At 38.2% G+C, this 21,669-nt stretch overlaps 1 protein-coding gene across 8 annotated transcripts in view; it reads left to right on the top strand.

The window, feature by feature from the left end:
* LOC150075188 (poly(rC)-binding protein 3-like) overlaps positions 1-21,669 on the top strand; it is a 739,881-nt gene that overhangs the window by 486,702 nt on the left and 231,510 nt on the right. For all 8 annotated transcript variants that reach the window (XR_016547921.1, XM_090389203.1, XM_090389202.1 and 5 more), the window contains one exon: positions 20,923-20,946. Coding sequence is in view for 7 of the 8 variants with exons in the window: in XM_090389203.1 (XP_090245329.1) it covers positions 20,923-20,946 (24 nt within the window). In the remaining variant the exon portion in view is untranslated. The remainder of the gene's footprint in view (positions 1-20,922; positions 20,947-21,669) is intronic.

The raw sequence follows: 21,669 nt of genomic DNA, 5'->3' as shown, positions 1-21,669 counted from the left end.
TGATATACCCCATAGGGTGCGAGCTTAGGCATAACACACAGTCAGCTCCATTGTCTATACTAGCTTCCTGTGAGAGTGAATACCAGGGAGTGCAACGTGTAAAAGGCGTTTAACTCAGTTATGAGATTTAAACTCATTTATAGGACTGGAGAGGGATCGCAGACCTTTCTTGGCTTTAGGTCAACACAAAGTTCTCAATCTGTCATTGTCAATTTTTAGAGTTATTGCACAGTTCAAGAAAAGGACAGTGCTACAACTGTAAAGATCGTTCATGCGTGCTTGCCAAGAAGTAAAGGCTAGGAGATTCCAATTCTGTCTTGGGTTTCTTTGGAAACTCGTGTTGAATTAGTCTGTCATTTGGTCCTCAACAGTGAATTTAGCGAACCACTCGGGCATCTTTATAAACCTCAGGGGCTCACATCTGGTGAGTATGGGCTTGGCACAACCAAGGTCCTGAGCTGGATATCATCATTCTTCTCTTTCTTGGCGATTCCCTCCTCTCTCCCTCTCTCGGCAATTCGGGAATTTTTTTTGGCTGGTGCAGCAAAAGCCTCAGGCTTCCTTGCACCATATAGCTAATGATGATAATTATCATGGATACATGATGAGGGATAATTATCTTCCCCCTCAAAATTATTACAGAAGCGATTTATGCTTTTGCATATCTCTGTACACACAAATTTTCATATGCTACTCTCCCTCCCTAACACTTTATCTATGTTGTCTCCTCCCCTCAGGAAAAAACAAAAACAAAAAAAAAAAAAAAAAAAAAATTCTTCACCATACTGTCTCTTTTCAAATGTCTCGGCGTTCCACGGTGTGAGAACCGCTGGACTAGACACTTATTAGCCACACATTTTGCGAGACTGTCATGGATTTTATATATATATATATATATATATACACACACACACACACACACTGTTCGCATCGGTGTTTTTCCCCCTTGACCCCTCACCCATAATTCTTTTTCACACTACGATGCTAATCCCGAAATAAAAATAACCGAAAGAAAGTTTGCTTTCGTGTTGTCATCAGCCAAAAGCCCCACCGTCAGCAAGAAATGGGTTGGATTGTTATTTTGATCTAAATTAAGTACCTACGTCAAGGACGGTACTCTACTAAGGAAAGGATTTGTTTTTATTAGATAGATAAGAGGCTTTTTCGAACATAAAAGTTGTGCGTGTAGTATTCTCAGATGTTTAAGGTGGCGCTACTGTCGTCGTAGAAGATTAGGAGCTAAATTAGATATTGCATGCCGGAGATAGTGTGCGAGCAGCACACCAAGCAATCGTATAAGATCAAAATAAAGTCGGCTGTTTCAGTGTGAAAAATGAATAAGGACTAGGAAAGAAATGTGAATAAAGTGGCATTAATCTTTGCCATTGGCGTACCAAGAAAAATTCTTGTGCGGGAGGAAGGATTTGCACAAGCCTGAGGTGATCAGACAATGCTAACATCAAGTCCGATTTAGAGATACATCTTTCAAAATCGGCCTTCAAATAACATATGATAATGTATTCAATTAGAAGGGATTATATAGCCCTCCACCTCCAAACTGGAACACACCACCGATAAATATCTTTCTTTCATACCTTTAATTACATTATCTTCTTTCGTGTCTTTCAGTTGAGCAAAACAGCACTAAGTATGTCATAAGAAAATTACATATTCTTCAGTGCTATCGTGATTGGTTAAAACTTGATCGGTATCATAGACCACCTTGACCTCTGGAGCATCTTTGCCTCTAGAATTCAGCTAATTTTCCTAGTTTTTTCTGTTTGTTTGCCTTATACTTAATAATTGATTCTAGAATTGACCAATCATTGGATAAGACATCCAATACGATAAAAACTATCGTAGTACAGAAGCTTATGGTGTCAAGCAATTTTGAAATGCACGAAGATTTATTGCGGTATTTTGTGAATTGGCACCCTAAAATTTGATATATTACACTGTACAACCCTCCTTACTGTTCTTGTAACTAGGCTGTCCATAAAATCAGGTGGCAGGGGAAATTAAACACGGTAGAGGTCGCCGTAGCCTAGTGGTCAGGCGCGCGAGTGCATAAGTACACGTGCCTTGAGTGACCGGGGTTCAAGCCCGTGACTGCTGAATACGGTGCTGTTTCTGGTATTCTGTCATCTTGTGAACTCTCCTGACCGTTTGGTCGTCCCAGAGTATAAACAGAAAATTTAATTTAATTTAAAAGCGGGAAGATGGAAATGTTTAGTGTTCATTTCCATCTTCAGACTTTCAGCTACGTACCTCTAACGAAACAAGCATATTTAGGCCATTTATATCCTCCAGACTATGGAAAATCTGTAGACAAACATATACAGGGCGGGCATGTGCTAGTTCACCAAAAAATAATTTGAATAGTTTAAATCTTAAAGTCAGTTTAATGTCATTTAGCCCATTCTGTAAAAATATCTGTTTGTTACATAAAATGCAAAGGGCAAATAATCGCATTAATCTACTTAAAATAAATCAATCAAAAAGTGTGCGCGCGCGCCTGTACAGTTACACAGTAATATATCAGCCCACAGTGCAATCGGCCAAAGGGTTACCTGGTCTCGGGCAGAGGTGGAGGGTTTCCCTTGCATGTACATGCATACCGCCATAGAATACACGAAATTTGCAGACACGATATGCTCATGATAGTTCAGCTCGGCGTTCACCTTAAACAACCAACCCAAGCAAAACCACAAATATTCTCAAATCTTAATGGACCATGAACACTAGGCAATCAAATTTCTGAAAGGTGGGTGGGAGGGACAATTAATGTACGCAGTGCGTAACATTTCAGACCCGTTAGCAAATAGTAATAATTCATGATTTTTAACAAAAAAAAAAAAAAAAAAGACTTGCGTGCGAACCGAGAAATTTTCGTTTCTGCGCATTCACCGCAGTACCTATTCATTTTTTTGGGGGGGGGTTATATATATATATTTTTTTATTATTATTATTTTTTAACCACATTTGGAATTCTGTGTTGAAGTGCGAGACCATATTTGGGAAAAAAAAAAAAAAAAAACACATTCAGCTTCTCGAAAGGGTCCAAAGACGGGCAAATCGTATGGTAGGATCGGCATAAGGGCAACCAAATGAGAAAAGACTCCGATCCAGACTCCTTATAAACCTCAATCAGGTCACCTCTGAGGTGATCTTCATTCATTTTACTAACTCTCCTCAGGGCCTTATAAACCTCAATCAGGTCACCTCTGAGGTGATCTGATTGAGGTTTATAAGGCCCTGAGGGCAGTTAGTAAAATGAATGAAGGCGGAATTTTCACTGTTATAAAGAATTCCACAACTAAGAGGTATAAATTCAAATAACAGGCAAAGAGGTTAAGACTAGATTGTAGGAAGTTTTCTTTTACTCAACGAGTCGATTGCTGGAACAGGTAGTTGAGGGTGACAGTTTGAATAAATTCAAAGGTGAACTGAACTGAACTGTATAGTTACTACTGAGTTTAGTTACCTATGCGAGGAGAGAAGTAAATAATTTGCATTTTCTTTTCCACTTTTTTATATATATATATATATATATATAGACTCTTACTATATAGATAATTGGTGGATTTCCACCGCTCCAACTTTAATGAAATTCAGGGAGGCTCAACAAATCGTTTTAAAGAGCGAAATGTAAAATCTCATGAAGATCCGTTCACTGGAAGTCGAGTTATTACATGCGGACGGACAAAGAAATAATGAGTGAATTGTCGGATTTATCTGTTCCGATTTTAATGAAATTTGGAAGTCGGGTTATATTACACGAGGACGAGGATTAAATAATAATAATTGCCAGATTTTAACGAAATCGAACCAAAATGGGAATCGTTTGAACGATGCGACAAATCTTTCTAAAAGACCCAAATATAAAACTTCATGGAAATCCATCCATTGGATGTCGTGTTGCTACATGCAGACGGACGGATATGGTGAAGACAGTAGGCGTATTATACATATATAAAACATGCCATATAGCATTTTATATTGTAATATAAAAGCGAATATTACAATGCAGTTGTTATATTAGGCACAATTATGTTTATAAGTTTATTTAAATAAGTACTCTTTAAAACGTAAACTGACAATAATCCCATGTGGCATTGGCCCAAATGTAAACTAATCATACATTGCTCAATCGATTTCAAATCTTGAGCTAAGGCCGAAATTACGTAGATACAGTTGTTAGAAGCCGGACCCCTCAGTATTAATGTTGGTTCAGGTCCTCTTTCCCCCGCGATTTTGTTAAATAGAGCTTATAAAAATATGCGCGCCAGAGCCCCAAGACTCTAAATCAGATATCGGTTTGAGCTCCTCCTGCAGATTTAGCCGGCTATATATTTTGTTTAAATAAAAATGCTTCATTACACAGGGATTGCACTCATCTGCACTTACCCTGGAAGAAACCAAGAACAAAGCCAACATCATCAATTCTAGGATTAACATCAACTAACGACAGTCAGGAAAATTCAGTGACCTTCCAACACAATCAACGCAAATATAAAAATAAAAGATACCTTTTCAACTGCTACTAAAAAGATATCTAAAGGTCATAATCAAAGTCATAACTTTAAGTATGGGAATAGACATTTAACCCAGAAAGACAGAAAAGTAGGCCAAAAGTTTGGCATATCATTATATTTATTCAACACTCAGTTATAACAAAAATAATATCTAGATATACACTGAGCGATCACTGAATTATGACCACCTACCTAATACTTAGTAGGTCCTCCTTTTGCCCTCAGTACAGCAGCTATCCGACGTGGCATTGATTCAACAAGATGGCGGAAGCGTTAGGGTGGTATGCCCAACCAAGTTGTGTGTAATGCGGCCAGCAATGCAGGTATGGAGTATCCAGACGTATGATATGCCTTTCCATCCACAAGTGCTCTATGGGATTGATATCGGTGGAGTTCGGAGGCCAGTCGATATGCTGGAAGTCAGAACTGTGTTCCTCAAACCATTCCTGCACAACAAGTGCCCGATGGCTTGGCGCATTGTCATCTTGGAAGACACCATCGCCATTCGGGAAAAAGTGACGATAGCGGAGACCACTAATACGTTGTTCCACCCCGCTATGTTACACTTTTTACGTCACAACCGCCTCCACCGGCCTGCACTTTTTATACAATGCATGATGGATCAAGAGCCTCATGTTGTAGAAGCCAAATCCGTACACAACCATCAACGGTGTGGAGTAAATAATGACACTCATCCGACCAGCACACCTTCCAGTCGTCTAACGTCCAACTTGCATGCTCTTTGCAACAGGCGAGTCTTTTACGCCGATGAACCTTGGTTAGGAGAGGATGCCGTAGGGGTCGTCTGCTGGTATAGCCCATACGTGCGACGCATGGTCATGTCAGATATTGTTCCGGGTTGGCCCATGCTGTATTGGGTGGTCAATTCTTGAACAGTGCTGCGCCTGTATGAGTCGTCGGACCCGGCGCTCACCTTTAACTTCAACCTTTGCAGGTTTGCCGTCGGATCGTTGTTTGACAATTTTTGATGCCAGTCCTGGTACACTTTAACTACGGCCGCTCTCGAACACCACACCAGTTCAGCCGTTTGGGAAATCGAGGCACCAGCTCGTCAAGCACCCACAATCTGTCCTTTATCAAAGTTCGATAAATCGTTCCTTTTACCCATCACGCTCGAAATTTTACTACCTACTGAACCACTGACACCTTATCTATGCTACGTAGGTCGAATAATTGCGCACTCTCGTACTTCACCTGGTCAACGGGTCGCATTCAGTTTTCATAGGGTAGTCATAATTCAGTGATCACTCAGTGTATACTAAGTAATCAGAAGTTTGGCATATCATTATATATATTGAGCACTCAGTTATAAAAAAAAAAAAAAATCTAGGTATAGTCATATCGTGTGTTATTGCTAATCGTATAAATACATAACGTAAATACAAATTCTGTAATAAACTTCTGGTTAAGAGGACATGCTGTACCTTGTTACTTAAGACATGTTTTGCTCTAACCTCAGTTTGTCCATAATACCTTTCTAGCCTAAGGCTGCCCAGAGATAGCTAAGGAGGAACAATAATAATAATAATCGAAAATAAAACTATAGTAAAACTTATACATTATATCTATTAAAACACCAAATACAGTTGGATAAAAATATAAGCAAAATATTAAAACTGAAATTCTGTTTTCAGCAAACTGATATCAGAAAGACTTATTTGCAACTTAATGATTCAGTGTAAGTTTAAAAATTGGTCCATCCATTATGAAGTTGGCCCGAAGCTATCATGTTTATTAGAAAATAATTAGTATAGTTGCTTATTAATAAAGAAGTGCCACCTCCTGGACTGTCTTTGCAGTGCGTTCTGGCACCTCATCGGCGGGATGGAAAGCACCAATCAATTCAGAACCTGATAACCCAGTTGCGATTTAACTTACACTTATGAGAGAAGCCGACTGCTTCTCTCATAATAGTAAGCGTATTTGTATAGAAACTCATGTAAATAAATGCGCTTGTGTAGTTTATTCAGAGATAAACAAAAGGAATCTCTCAATTGTGAGTAAAATCACAATTGGTCTGATGAATGCCTGCCTCTTCCACAGCCACTGCCATAAAGCACCGAAGTGAAGGTCTGGAATGTGAAATTACATTACTAACAAAAATAGACTTCTCTTAGGAGAATTGTTACTTATTAGTTGTGTAATACCGAGGCAACTCGTTGTCATAGTCTCACATTATGAGGAATCAATACCGAAGACATTAAGAGTAGTGTTAATACATATTTAAACAAATAAGCTTTTTGTTTGTGTCTATCATGAAGTACGCGCAAATAGAGCTTATTTATATAGATAATTCAGGGATAAGACACCAGGCTTAAGCCCTAACTTATCAGTGCTTGGCACTAATGTGAACTATGCTATTCTATTAAGATTGAAGCGGTATTGAAGTTATCAATACCGCTTCAATCTTACTTGAATACAACTTCAATACTGCTCTGAATAGCGGTATTGAAGTTGTCGCAGTTCGAATTTCTGTGTGGTAAATATGTTATGTTGTTCGTTTGATTTATTGGTGCAAGGGCTACTAAGGCCATAATGCACCTGGTAAATATGTTATAACTTATACAGTTACTGTTCATCCATTTCCATAACTTGATGGCATTCCACTTGAAATCGTCATGCAGTCTACCGGGGTACCAGGATCAACGTATTTTCATTCCTGACACCTACCTTTAACCACTCTTAAGTTCGATTTCATATATGATTGTGATCTTTTTTTAGTTGCAAATCCGTATGTATAAAATGATTTAACTCGTTCTTTGAACCACCTGACAGTTAATGGTTGAATTTCGTGGCTATTCATAGCCACACCTGTGTTATAAGTCACTTACGAGAAATTGCTTTCTCTTTCTTGATTTTGCACGCATCGTAGGATGGAGCATCATCGACATTGTACCACTCCTGGTGTGCTAAACATACCAAGTATTTAACAACAGAGACTAATTTCTATCACAGAATGCTTTAAGCTATCATTTTTAAAGCATTTCTTCTTTTAATAAATTCAGCTCGTGTGCTGTTGTTTGAACTCTTAGACATTGCTGTTACTTTTTTTTTTTTTTTTTTTTAAGCTGCAGCCGACTAACGTGCTTAGAGGAGACAACATTGTTTTGATCTGAGGTTGCGAATAATCATTCATTTTCTCGCTACAGCAAGTAAGTTATGGGATCGGCTGGCCCTGTGCCACCGCTGTCGTTTCTTCTTGTAACTTGGTACGCTCCTAATTTCAGCAGACTCCGCAAGCATCGGACCATTGTTTTATTTCGCTCCAAAATAGCCGTGACCTGGCTTGGCACGTAGACGATATGTTGAAATGTGATGTGAGTGGTTTTTCATGGTGTTTCCGGCTCACTAAAGAAAATGGAGAGGCTGTCGGGACAAAGTGACCTAAAAGGACGGCGACATGACGGTCGGCCCTTAAAAGAATAAGGAAACAGGAGAGATGGAAAGATTCATCTCTGAATAGCGGTATTGAAGTTGTCGCAATTAGAATCTGTTCAAGCAGTCATGCATAATGTGCTTATACTGAGTAGCATTAACTATTATTAAACATAATACGATCAGTAAGGGAATTGAATAGGAATAACTGTCCTTCAAAAGCCATGTGTGTGAGCAATCAAAGAACATATTAAATTTCCCACGTTAGAACATTACGCAAGCAGAGTAATTTGGTGGTACTGTGTAATCACTGCATGGTGTTTATTAATGAATTGAGTATAACTCCTGAAGTATTTATTTTGTTTCTATATAATAAATATTTCCCAATAAGACATTGTACAAAGAAATAGAATGGGCCAATAAATCAGATTGTGTTAATGGGGAATTTTAACTTCCCAGATATTGACTGGAACTTGTGGATTGATCACTCGCACACTAGCAAGACTTTTGTGGATTTATTGGAGGATTGTTTTCTGCAGTAACATTTTCGAGGGGCAACAAGAGAGGGTAATACCCTTGATCTGGTTATCAGCAGTGATTATTTGTGTATAAAGAATTTGCAGATAAAGGAACCACTAGGTGGCAGTGATCACAGTGTACTGATGTGGGATTTACTTAAAGATATAATTAACATCAGGGATAAAGGGAAGGGTTTTTGCTTCCGTAAAGGTAACTACAGTGGTCTCAGACAGTTTTTAAATTCTGTACAGTGGGACCAACTGGTGATGTTACCAACAGCAAATTCTAAGTGGGAAGCGTTCAAGGAACTAATCGTGGAAGCTAAGCTTTTCATACCGATTAAGAAATATTGTTCAAGGTTTAGGCCTAAGTGGATGTCAGATGAACTAATGAGACTCGTGGCAGAGGGGGATGGGATGCATATAAATTATCAGGTGACACAAGAAGCCTGTGGCACATATAAACTAGTCTGTAATAAAGTCACAAAGGAGGTTAGGCAAGCAAAGGCGGATTACGAGAAATCTTTGGCAAAGGATACTAAGAAAAACTGCAAGGACTTCTTTGCTGAAGTCCTTGCTGTTTTTCTAGAACGAAGGGGATGAATCAATTGGTCCACTTGATATCGATGGTTCGACTGTTGATGATCCTGCTCAGATAGCTGATAATCTGAATGAGTATTTTGCATCTACATTCACACACGACGAGAAGAAAGGGAGGAAAATGCCAGAAGTTTATCAAACTGTAACAGGGTGCTTAATGATTTTGTAATAAATGAGAGCAAAGTGGAGATAAAATTGATGAAGTTAAACATAAGAAAGGCACCTGGGATGGATGGGATCTATCCAGTTATATTAAAGGAGGCAGCAAAAGAAGTAAGTAAACCCTTAACCATAATTATGAGAACATCCTTGGACTCAGAGGAAATCTGCACGGACTGGAGATGTGCAGAGGTATCCCCAATTCACAAAGGGGATATCTAAGGATAACACGAGTAATTACAGACCAGTTAGTTTAACTTCTGTTCCGGTGAAAATAATAGTCACTGGTTAAAGATGGCTTGCATGATCATCTAGAGAAGAGTGTAGTAATAAATCAGACACAGCATTGCAAAGTCTTGTCTGACAAATTTGATTGGATACTATGATGTGGTTACAAAGTAACTGGATGCAAAAAAATAATTTTTATATCATATACTTGGATTTCAGGAAAGCTTTTGACACGGTTGCGCATGGAAGACTACTGTACATATTGGAGCAGTATGGTATTAAGGATAAGTTGCTACAATGGATAAAAGGGTTGTTGAATGGGAGAAGACAGTAGTAATCAATGGACGCTACTCTTCGTGGACTAATGTTATTAGTGGAGTCCCTCAGGGTTCGGTGTTGGGCCCACTGTTGTTTTTTATATTTATCAGTGGTATTCATGAAGGTATATCAGGCTTAATGTCCAAGTTTGCAGATGATACATAGGTTGGCAGGATTATTAATGACAGTATGCTTCTGCAACAGGATCTAGAAAATTTGGGCACATGGGCTGAGAAGTGGCAACTAAAGTTTAACATTGACAAATGCAAAATACTGCATATGGGCAGAAGTAACTGCAGAGAAAGGTACCAATTGTGTTACTATACTTAGGGTGGTAGAAAATGAAAAATACCTGGGAGTAATTGTGCAGTCAGATATGAAGTTTACTGAACAATGCAGACAGGCATCCGGAACAGGTCATGGGGTATTGTCAATGATATACATGTACAGGAATTTTGCTAGTAGGGAAAAGGAGCTGATTATCCCTTTGTATAAGGCAATGGTCAGGCTACGACTTGAGTACTGCCTACAGGTCTGGAGGCCTCATTTTATGAAAGATTTAGAGTTGCTTGAGCGTGTACAGAGAAATGCAACAAGATTGGTGAAGGGAACGAAGGGCTCATCTTACCAAGGAAGGCTAAGTTCTGCAAATTGTAGCGCTGGAAAGTAGGCACCTGCACGCTGAATTCTGATGGGATTCTTCCCCTTGCTCAGATTATGAACCTTGAGGGGGCATAAATTCAAATTCAAAACAGTTGTAGAATACATGTGCGGAAATTTGCCTTTAGCCAGCGGGTGGTTAATTGCTGGAACATCTGTAGTTGTGTGAGTTTATAGCTTAAATAAATTCAAGGAGGAACTCGACAAAGTTTTAGAAGGAATGGAAGTGTGAATTATTATTTTTTTTTTTTCCCCGCTGATGCTACATAAGCTCATACACTTGCTTTCTTGTATATCATGCCTCCATTAATACTACATTCTTTTTAGGAAGACAGACGAACTGCATTTTGAATTTCCTTCCCAGCATCCCTAAGTCAGTAGACTTGTCTATTAAGTGAATTTTGAAACTTTTTGAATTTCCACGAAACCCATGGAATTCTGATAATGTTGAAACTTGTAAGCGCAAAGGCGGTTCCCAGCCAGACTTCATATCTAAAGCTTAGCATCAAAAATTAATCTCGTTAAATTTGTTTTAAAATTATTGTTTTATTTTATTTATTTTATTTTTTATATATATAATTTCGTTGGCGCTTTCAACAATGTGTACTTTGATACTTAAATGCTCTTCCGGCTCAGATGGTCCTCTTAAAAATCCTTTCAAAGCTATAAATGCAATAGTGTTTAAAGAAGGAAAAACAAACCACTATATATGTTGTATACATATGTACGCCGTGGGCAGGAGCAGCAGTGCGTAGCACACACTTCTTGATTAGGTGGTTTCAGTATCATCACTCTTCTTAAGATCCTCAAAAATTGGCACGATCCTTCTTTTTTTTTTTGTGAAAACTCCACAGACGAGAGGTATTAGCACCTATAGTACTTAGTACCCTGCATGGTTCGAGGTTGGGAAGAAGAAAGAAGATATTTATTGACATTAGACTTAAATTTCTGTAGACTGTAATTATCAGGGAATACGTATGAGGGAAGGTTGTTCCAGAAAACGGCAGTTTAATGAATAAATGAGGAAGATGAAAACTTGGTTCTGTGAGTTTGAAGTTGGACAGTAAATGGATGCTGGCTGGTGGCGGCACGTGTCCGGACTGTTTTGAAAGAGAGAGCGGGAATTATAAAAGTCAACTCAGAAGAACAGTGCCCATGGAAGTATCTGTAGAAAAGGCATGCAGCAGAAACAGAACGTCTATAAGACAGAGTGGAGACACTCTGTTAGAGATGAGTCAGTAATTAACCCAATTGCCCTCTTCTGAATGGAATCTAAAAGCCTGAGAGGTTTTGGGAGCGCCGCCCCAGATGTGGGAAGAATATTTCATGGTGGGGCGGATTTGCGATTTTTACAGAGTGAACAGCTGTTTGAAAAAAAAAGTAACGCCGAGAGCGAAAGAGAAAAATAAGTTTTTTAGATGCGGAGGAAGAAGTATTTGTAATGTGCTTGTACCAAGACACATTAGAAGTCAGGGTAATGCCCAAAAAAGATATATCATTTTGCCTAGAAATCGGAGTGTCACCAAAGATAAGCATAGAGCAGAAGAATCCTTTTTAGTATTAGTATTAGTAATGCCCGCATGGTGCAAGAAAGCCTATGGCTTATGCTGCACCAGCCAAAAAAAAAAAAAAAAAAATCCCCGAATAAAACAGCGATAAAAAAAACCCCGAATAAAACAATGATATAAATAATAATTATAAAAGAAAAGGAAATCACAGCTATCATCCTATGCGCTTCCCTCACCCGAAGGTACTATCCAGATGGCTTTTGAATTTCCTCAAACTGTCGGCCTCTACCACCCATGTAGGCAACTTATTCCAGTAATTTATAACTCGCTGGCTAAAATAAAACTTCCTGCAGTCCAATCTAAACATTACCCCCCGTAACTTGAATTTATGTCCCTTAGTTCTAGCATCATTTATAATCTTGAAAATTTCGTCCTCATTCATTTTACTACTGCCTCTCAGAGCCTTAAACACCTCAATCAAACCTCCTGTAAGGTGTCTAGTTTCCAAACTCTGCAACCCACATATTCGAAGTCTTTCTTCATAAGGACGCCCTTTTGTCGATCTCACCAGACGAGTAACCCGTCTTTGTACCCTTTCAAGAAGCTCTGTCTTTCTTTAGGTGCGGTCTCCATACTAGAACACACACAGTATTCCAAGTGTGGTCTAACAAAAGCCTTATATAATGGGATTATCAGATCCCTATCTCTACTTGCAAAAGTTTAATAGATCATTGATAGGACTCCATGGGCCTTCCTTGCAGCCTGTTTACAATGCTCAGATAATTTCATATCTGACCGTATCGTAACACCCAAGTCCCTTTCCTCCAGTACTGGGTTTAGTTGAACTCCACCAAGTGAATAAGTTATTTTGGGATTACTGTTTCCCAGGTGTAATACCTTACACTTTGTTGTATTAAAGTATAGCTGCCATTTTTCTGACCATTCCTGAAGTCTATATAGGTCTCTCTGAAGAAACTCAGCTTGACAGTGATCATTAACTACTCTACCAATTTTAACATTATCTGCAAATTTAAACATCACGCCCTCTATCCCTTCATCGATGTCGTTTATGAAAATTAAAAACAACAGTGGTCCTAATACTGATCCTTGGGAACCCCCCCCCCACTTCTTACATCAACCCAATCTGAGGAATAGCCATTTATCACAACCCTCTGCCTCCTGCCCTGAAGCTATCCTGCTATCCATCTAAGGATTTTCCCAGTGATTCCGACCTGTTCCAGCTTATAAAGCAACCGCTCATATGGGACTGAGACAAAAGCTTTGCTGAAATCTAAATAAACAATGTTGAAATTATTCCCTAAATCCAGCTCGTGAGTGACCCTTTCAAAATAGCGAACCAGATTTGTTAAACATGATTTTCCCTTTACAAACCACGCTGAGTAGGGCTTGCATAAAACCGAGTTTAACCGAAGTTTACTCTTAAAACCGGTTTTAAACCCGATTTTCTCAGACTTAGGGTAAATAATTAAAAGCTTATAACACAAGTATTTATTTTATCTTGGGTAGATTGTGCAAATCGTAATCAAATTTTTTAAACAAAATCTATCACATTTTATAGTAAAAAAAATAAAAAAATTAAAATGCTCAAAAAAGGTAACCAGCTTGAGATATACAAAATTACAAATTGTATTCAAATCCTTTGAATAAAAACTATCTTCTCGTATAGTAAACAAAAAAAATAATAAGCCCTATAATAATAAATAAATAAAAATAATGCGAAAAAAAAACAGCTTGGGGAAATTACTTTACTATTTATTGCTCAGCTTTTTTCTGAAAATGATCCTTTAAAAAACACAGTATATTAAGCATTTTTCCTGATAGACTCGACCTTATTTTTGTGTTAAAGAGACCAGTGATCGAAAACACTCTCTCAGATTGGACAATTGTTGGTTTAATGGTCAGCAGTGCTCTATAAACTTTCTCCAGCTTTTCACTTCTACTGCTAGTTGCCTACAAAAGTTTAAATTCTTTGCTGATTTCCAATTCACTCCGATATTTTGAAGGCTCTTCAGTTAATCTCTTTATTACACTATCATACTTTCGCATGAGTGTATCTCCAACATCGGAACTAGACGAGTCTTTGTTTTCTTCTAAAAGAACAGTTCGTTTATTTTCGGTTTCTTCATTCAACGCTAAGACTCCTTAGGAATGTTTTGCAAATAATCTCTGATAAATCTCTTCAGCATGCTTTTTCAAAACTTGCTTACTTGGAACATCAAAAGTTCTTGAACCTGAATCTTCTTTCCTAAACTTTTTGGGGTTGTGTAGATAGCTCAGCAAAGCCACAGTTTGGCAATTTCGTCTTGCATTGTAACGCCGCAAAAGGCTTTGGTGAAACTTTAAAGCAAATGGGTTTTCTGCTGTATCAAGCTTAGCAAGCAGAAATTCTATTGAAGGCTCTGCTTTAAGTAAGTCTGTATCTTCTGAGGTTATAGCCTTCAGAATCATTTCAACTGGTCGCAAAGTTTCACGTAGCAATTCGAGTGTTTTCCAGTCATCGTCAGACAGCTTCAGTTGACAGTACTGCACATAAGAGCATTATGTGCAGTACTGTCAACTGAACTTTCAATTTCAAAAATCTCTCAATCATATAGAATGTGCTATCCCATCTAGTCTTGCAATCTAATATAACTTTATATTCTTTCCCATTAAATTTTGCTTTAACAAAATTTTGTAATATATCACTTTTGGTAGGCGATTTTCGAAAAATCTTGCAAATTTTTCTGACTTTGTTAATAGTTTGTGCAATATTGGCCATTGGATTGAAGAAATAAATGAGCTTATCGGTAAAGTCGATTTGATAAAGCATGCCTTGCTGTCTTTCTTCAACTTCTTCATCATCACTACTTTCTTCATTATTTTCATTTTCTTCATTGTCATTGGGAGACTCAGAGACTGTGGTACCATAATTGATTGCTTTTTCATAAAATACATCTATAACTGACAGATGTATACAATGGGCTATACATTGTTGATGATTAGGCGTTGATGATGACTTGTCAAACTTAATCATCATTGCTGCTCCATCGGTGGTGCAATCAACAATATCCTCATCCAAGTTCAAACCAAATTCCTTCAAGTGTCCATTCACAATTTGCTCAGCTCTTCTGCTATCAAGTGAACCATTAATCTCAATAAGACCTAACGACCAATGATTGTCTTTTGAATGCACATTTATATTCATATACCTTTTTATTTTGTATAGACGTATATTCGTCCAGAGTCAATGAATACCGTGCACCCAAAACCAATGAATTTTTGAAATGCTGAATGAGTTCTTCTTTCTTAGTTTTATAATAATTCAGAACCATATTTTTAATTCCATTCACTGAGGCTGGTGGTAATTTATCGTATTTATTTCTCTGAAGGTGAAGGCTTGATTGTATAAACTCACTCTTGCCAATTGAATTAAAAGAAAATCCATCTAAAGCGGCTAATTTTGAAATCGCTTCTTCCATAGATTTTTTAACGATAAAGTTTTCTAACGTTCTTACCATTTTTACGGGAGGTTCACTGTTATCTTGTTTAATGTCAATTTGATGCATTTTCTTTAAATGCAACATCAAAGATGATGTAGATCCTACAGACGACTTCATTATCATCTGACATTTCGAACATTGTGCTTCATTTTTGCTTTTTCGAGAAAAATAATTCCATACATTTGATTTCATCTTAAACATATTAAGAGTAATAAATATTAATTAGTAGGAATTTATAACACCGGAATAGGAATTTATAACAAACGAACAAACAAAAGAAAATGTGCGTAACAAAAAACTATATTCAAGGGCTAACTAAAAAAATATTCGAATCCGGTTTTAGAAGCTCGGTTTCGGTTTTAACAACTCAATATGAAAACTGGATTTAACCGGTTTATAAAACCGGTTTGCAAGCCCTAATGCTGAGTATTCTTGAGAATTTCAATTCGATCCAAATAATCCCGAATTCCACCCTTGATCCATTGCCTCGATGATTTTCCCTACCACTGAAATCAGACTGACAGGTCAATTGTTATTTGTTATTTTGGTTTTTTTAGGAGCATAGCAACTAAGGCCATATTGCTCCGTGATATGCGATGGTCATTCCCTAACCTTTCCGCAACTTCCGTATTTGGTGGTGACGGGCTCGAACCCCGGTCTAATCAAGAAGCGTATGCTACGCACTGCTGCTCCTTCCCACCTGGCTACGGAGGCGCCGACAGGTTGATAATTTCCCACTTCACACTTAATGCCACCCTTGTGTATGGGAGATACATTGGCACTTTTACAATCCAACGGAATCTCCCCAGAGTCTAGTGATGCTCGCATGATTAGCCTCAATGGTTCAATGCACTCACTTGCCGCCTCCCTTAAGATTATAGGGTATATTCCATCAACTCCAGGAGCCTTACTGGCCTGTAGGCTCGAAAGTTTTTTTTTTTTTTTCATCTTGCGAAATTTCAATATCATTAATTACATATTTTTCAACTTCGCTCCCACAATTTCCTATTGCCACAAGTTTTTCCATTTGTAAATATCGATGCAAAATAACTGTTGAGTTCATCTGCAACGGCAGCTGGTGTATTTAATACTATTCCCTTTCCCTTACGTAAAGGTCCGATCTGGTTTGTCCTGCTCTTCTTGGCATTTATATATGAGAAGAATTCCTTATCCCCCCTCTTTGCTAGTGCTTTCTCATAAACTGCCTTTGCCTGTCGAACCTATTCTGTGACTCTATTACAGATCATCTTGTAGCTGTTATAGGCTTCAGTACTTTTTATTGCTCTGTAACCTTTCCATGCCACCTTTTTCTGCTCAAGTAATGTGGCAACTTCACTATTCACCCAACTTGGAATCCTCCTCGCCGATTACTTTTTTAATGGTAAATAAGCATTCAAGGCATCTGTGATTAATGTTTTAAAAGCATACCACAGTTCAATTGTATTCATTCTCTGTGTGATATCTACCCAGTTAATAGAGGCCATGTAGTACCTTAAGGCATCGTAATTTCCTTTTCTGAAATTAAAACCTATTCCTTTGCCTTTTACTACTGCTACCTCTCTCATCGTCATCCACCGTAGAACTCCGTGATCACTTCCTGCTACTGGTTCCTCTACTGTCAGCCCTGTTATGTCATCTTATTGATGGGTGATGATGAGGTCTAGGATATTCTTTTCTCTAGTACTTTTCCTGACATGTTGATACAAATAAGTCATCTAGTTGATTTAAAAATTTTGTTCCCCATGACGAGTTCGCTTCCCATTTACACCAGTCTGTTAGAGGCAAATTGAAATCACCCATAATAAAACATTGACCCTTACTTGCCCATTTCATTTGCATCTAGAGGCTTTCGTCATAATCTTCACAATCACCTGGTCTGTAGATTATTCCTACTCGCATTATACCTTTGTTTCCAACTATCTCACACCATACAGATTCTATACTAGCATGTGAAACGTCTGAATCCGGGAAAGCTATCGTCGCACTCAGGCTGCTTCTGATAAGAAGCATTACCCCACCACCCCTTCTATCTACCCTATTCTTCCTAAATACATTATACAAGCCGTACTGAAACTCATCATCCCCAATGTCCGGGTGGCACTACGTCTCCGTAAGCCCTATTATGTCCGCGTTACTTGTTTTAACCAGCAGTTCGAATTCGCTCATTTTATTGACGAAACTCTAAAATTGCGAGATATAAGACAGGACTGAGTTTTAGAAAGATTGAAATCAACTAAGTTGTCTTTGTTCCACCGGAGAATTACCTGCAGAAAATGGCAATTAAGGAATTGGTAGGTGGATATTCGAGAAGTTGAAGCTGATTGAGCAGGACGAGGTTTCTCATACTGGAATGCAATGTGCTACCATCAGCAAAACTATAGATAGGATTTCCAGTCAATTGAAGGTCATTAATATACAAGAGGAAATGAGTGGGGGAAAGAACTGAACATTGGGGGACACCAGCATTAGTAGAGAAGCTAGAAGACAGAGAGCCATCTACCCTCAGTGAGCGGTCAGAGAGAAAACTTGGATAACCAATTACAAAAAACATTTGGCAAACCATAAGATGGAAGCTTGTTTAGAAGACGATCGAAAGCCTTTGAGATGTCAAGAGCAACTGCTTGTGTTTCACCGAACTTTTCAATTGAATTTGTCCATAAATGGGTAACATTGGCCAGAATATCACCAGTGGATCGACACTAATGGAATCCATACTGGCGATCGTTGATCAGTTTGAAGGTTTCTAGATAGTTTAAGACTTGGCGGTTAATTGATTTCTCCGTTACTTTAGAAAGAGTAGAAGTAATTGCAATGGGGCGATAATTGGATGGGAGTGATTTGCCCCCATTTTGTGAACTGGCAGGATATGAGCAAATTTCCAAGCAGAAGGAAAAACACCTTTGGAATAAGAAAGTGTAAAAAGGCGGCAAAGAACAGGAGTAAATTCAAGAGCACAGGTTTTGAGATCAAGTGGAGACGTACCATCAGGACCTGTAGCTTGATGCAAAGCTCCATGTCCTGATGGTATCAAGACCTTGGCATCAAGATTCATCAAAACCACCTCATCAAAGCAAAGGCTTTGATGAGGTGGAGGCTTAAGGTAAGGAGGTGTGTTTTTGGATCTGATCTTCCATCCACACAATAAGTAAGTTTTCCCTCTCCCTTATTATTCTCGTTCTAGCCTTGGTTATTATAGTTTACTTCATTGGTGCCGATCCCTTCACCCCTTCACGTATTGTCTGTGTCCTTTATTATTGTGTTCGCTGTTGACACTAACAAATCTAAATTACGCGCGATACTTGTTGATGTTGACTATTTTCTTACGCCTTTATTATTTTAATTTTCTGATCCAAATCGATCGTTTTCCTTTTCCTGGGAGACTTACTAGTACCGCTGTGACTTATTCTCTTAGGCGGCACCATGATGATGGTCAAAATGAAAATTTCTGCAAAGAACTTGACAGGGTTAACTTACAAGATGCTTTCACACCTTACGACATGCGAATGAAGCGCGCACTACACTACGATAGTTTGACGCGAAGTCGTTGAAAATGGTTGGACAAAGTCAATTTCATCTTTACCAAAATAACCCGACGTGTAACAAATATTACATACAAAAATGAAAGCAAATGCTCCCACTTCGCTCTCAAACAAAACTGAACTGACTACAATCCAGAAAGAAAGGAAGGAAAGGATGTAGAGACAGAGGGCTAGAGTGTAATTCTCCGAATAAATAGCCGATGGGACACAGTTCACGTGGCTTGAATATTGTGGGAGTTTCTTTGAAGTCTTCGACGTAGTTCACCTGTCTCAAACACGTGTTGTCGAATATTTGCAGAATATAGTTAAATCGCAGGTTATTATCCAACATAGCTTATATGAAAACGAAAATAAAAACTTATACTTATTGTTCCTTCATTCGACTTCACTCTTAAAAATTATACAGAAAGTAAGTCGGTGACTAACCCCCTCCCCCACGCACACAACTGTAAAGATTAATAGGAGAAGCAGTATGAGAAATGAAGAACCTAACGTTGATTTCTACGAGGGTTCAGGTCTGGAGTCCGGTGAATATTAGTTTGCATAAGGAACACTGGTGCCTGGGTCAATTAATAACTAAACCGCACCAGCCGATTGCAGGTTTTACTGCCTGATAAGAGAGGAGGAGGCAAATGTATCTACCGACCCTGAGGTTAATCTGTTCGGGTGCATCTTTACCTTGGCATATATCCGTTTGGCGGATGAGCCTGATTGATTGTGGTTGATTCAACTTCGTTGAATGCTAAATACGGTGCTGTTCTTGTATTCTCTCTATTTTGGGAAATCCTGACCTATGTAGCCGCTCTGTAATGTAAACAGAAAAAATTTAAGGTCGCCGTAACAGATTCGTCAAGCGCGGGGATCGTGACTGCTAAGTTGGGTAATGTTCTTGTATTCGTTTTATCTTTTGTACAGGTCTGGAGGCCTCATTTTAGGAACGGTGTAGAGTTGCTAGAACGAGTACAGAGAAGGGCAACAAGATTGGTGAGGGGGACGAAGGGATCCTCTTACCAAGAAAGGCTTAAGTTCTGCAAATTGCAGCGTCTGGAGACTAGGCACCTGCGAGGTGATCTGCTTGAGGTGTATAAGGCCTTGAATGTTTGAGCAGGCTCAGTGCTGATAGGATTCTCCCTCTTGCTCAGATGACGCACCTGAGGGGCATAAATTCAAGTTGAGGAAAGACAGTTGTAGAATAGATGAGCGGAAATTTGCCTTTAGCTATTGGGTGGTTGAGGAACAAACTTCCATCTGTCGTTGTGGAAGTTGATAGTTTAAATAAATTCAAGGAAGAACTGGACAAACTTTTAGAGCAAATGTATGTGTGAAATGGGATTTTTTTCTTTGGCTGATGCTGTATAAGCTTGCTTTCTTGCATCATATGCTAATGCTAACTCCTCCTACCCATTGTGACCGTCTCTGAATATAAACAAAAAACTTCTGAATTTATATGCTGCTATTTCCATATTTTCGTTAAATAAGGGGATTAAAATTATGCATTTTTTTTTTCAAATGTGAACGGAGGTGTTTATCTTAAAATTCTAGCATATGAAGTCGACTGCTTCAGTGTTTAGTCATGGTCAAGGTTCTTCTTCCTTCGGAACGACAGTAGCGACACCTTACAGAGTGAAATAAAGCTGCGGGGATGACAGTTTTAAATCACGAGTTAACTTAAATTCGAAAGACTTTTTTTTTTTTTTTTAATGCAAATGTCTAACAGTAATTTGTCACTTTTTTTTCTTTTTTTTTTCTCTTTGTTATCTTCGTTGACTGGAGAAAATGTTTTGTGGCGCGTTCAAGATTAATGATGTTGGGCACTGCGCTAGGGAATACCTGTATTTTGTTAAGTTTTATAGAAGTAGCTGGAATCTTATTACAATACTCATTGTGCATGCTGTTTTAAAATGAGGTAATTTAAATTATTCTGCTTGCAAAACTAATATAGACATTTGTTTTTATTGCAGGAAGTTGGAAGTATCATCGGAAAGGTAAGATTGCTTATCCATCTCGCATGCTAAATTACATGAAATATTCGTTAATAATTCATTTTTATTTATTTATTATTATTATTATTTATTAATTTTTTTTTCATAAGACTGCACTAACAATTTTATATTAGTGCAGTCTTCTGGAAAAAAAATGTTAGTGCAGTCTCTTCTGTTAGTGATAATGCTTTTGTTCATTGGTCCAAAATTTAACATATCACTGAAGTTAGAATCACAGTTGAACCTGGATACTTTTTTTTTTTTTGCGCTGCTTCTGCAGTTACATTTCGGTGTTGTTAGATAGATATTACATGCGTAATGTATTTCAAGTTGTAGTTAAACTCTATATTAAATCAAAAAATTTTCATCTCTGTTTATTTATATAAAGCTGAGTACCAAATATAACCTACTTAAAGTTTGGTGGTTTGTAGAATTTGATCGGTACGCCTTGGGAGGTTGCAATAACGATGGGTTGCCATCTAATATGTTAACTTTCAGAAAACTATTAGTTGGAATAAAAACTTTTAGTAGGTAAGCTGTGGTTTACAGTTTTAAAGTAGTCAAATGTCTCATTAGCAGCTTGGGGTTCCAAAGAATTCGGAACTGCTTTGCTACAGTCCTTACCACCATACCTTCATTTACGGCTGTCACAGCTTTTGCGAGACTGACCTGCCCTTAGCTGGTTCATATTCTATGTAAAGAAAACAAAACACACTTCATATCTGA

This window comes from Mastigoproctus giganteus, chromosome 14 (genome assembly GCF_048544385.1).
Source record: "Mastigoproctus giganteus isolate SK-2022 chromosome 14, ASM4854438v1, whole genome shotgun sequence".
NCBI lineage: Eukaryota > Metazoa > Arthropoda > Arachnida > Uropygi > Thelyphonidae > Mastigoproctus > Mastigoproctus giganteus.
This window is presented reverse-complemented; position numbering and strand designations above follow the sequence as displayed.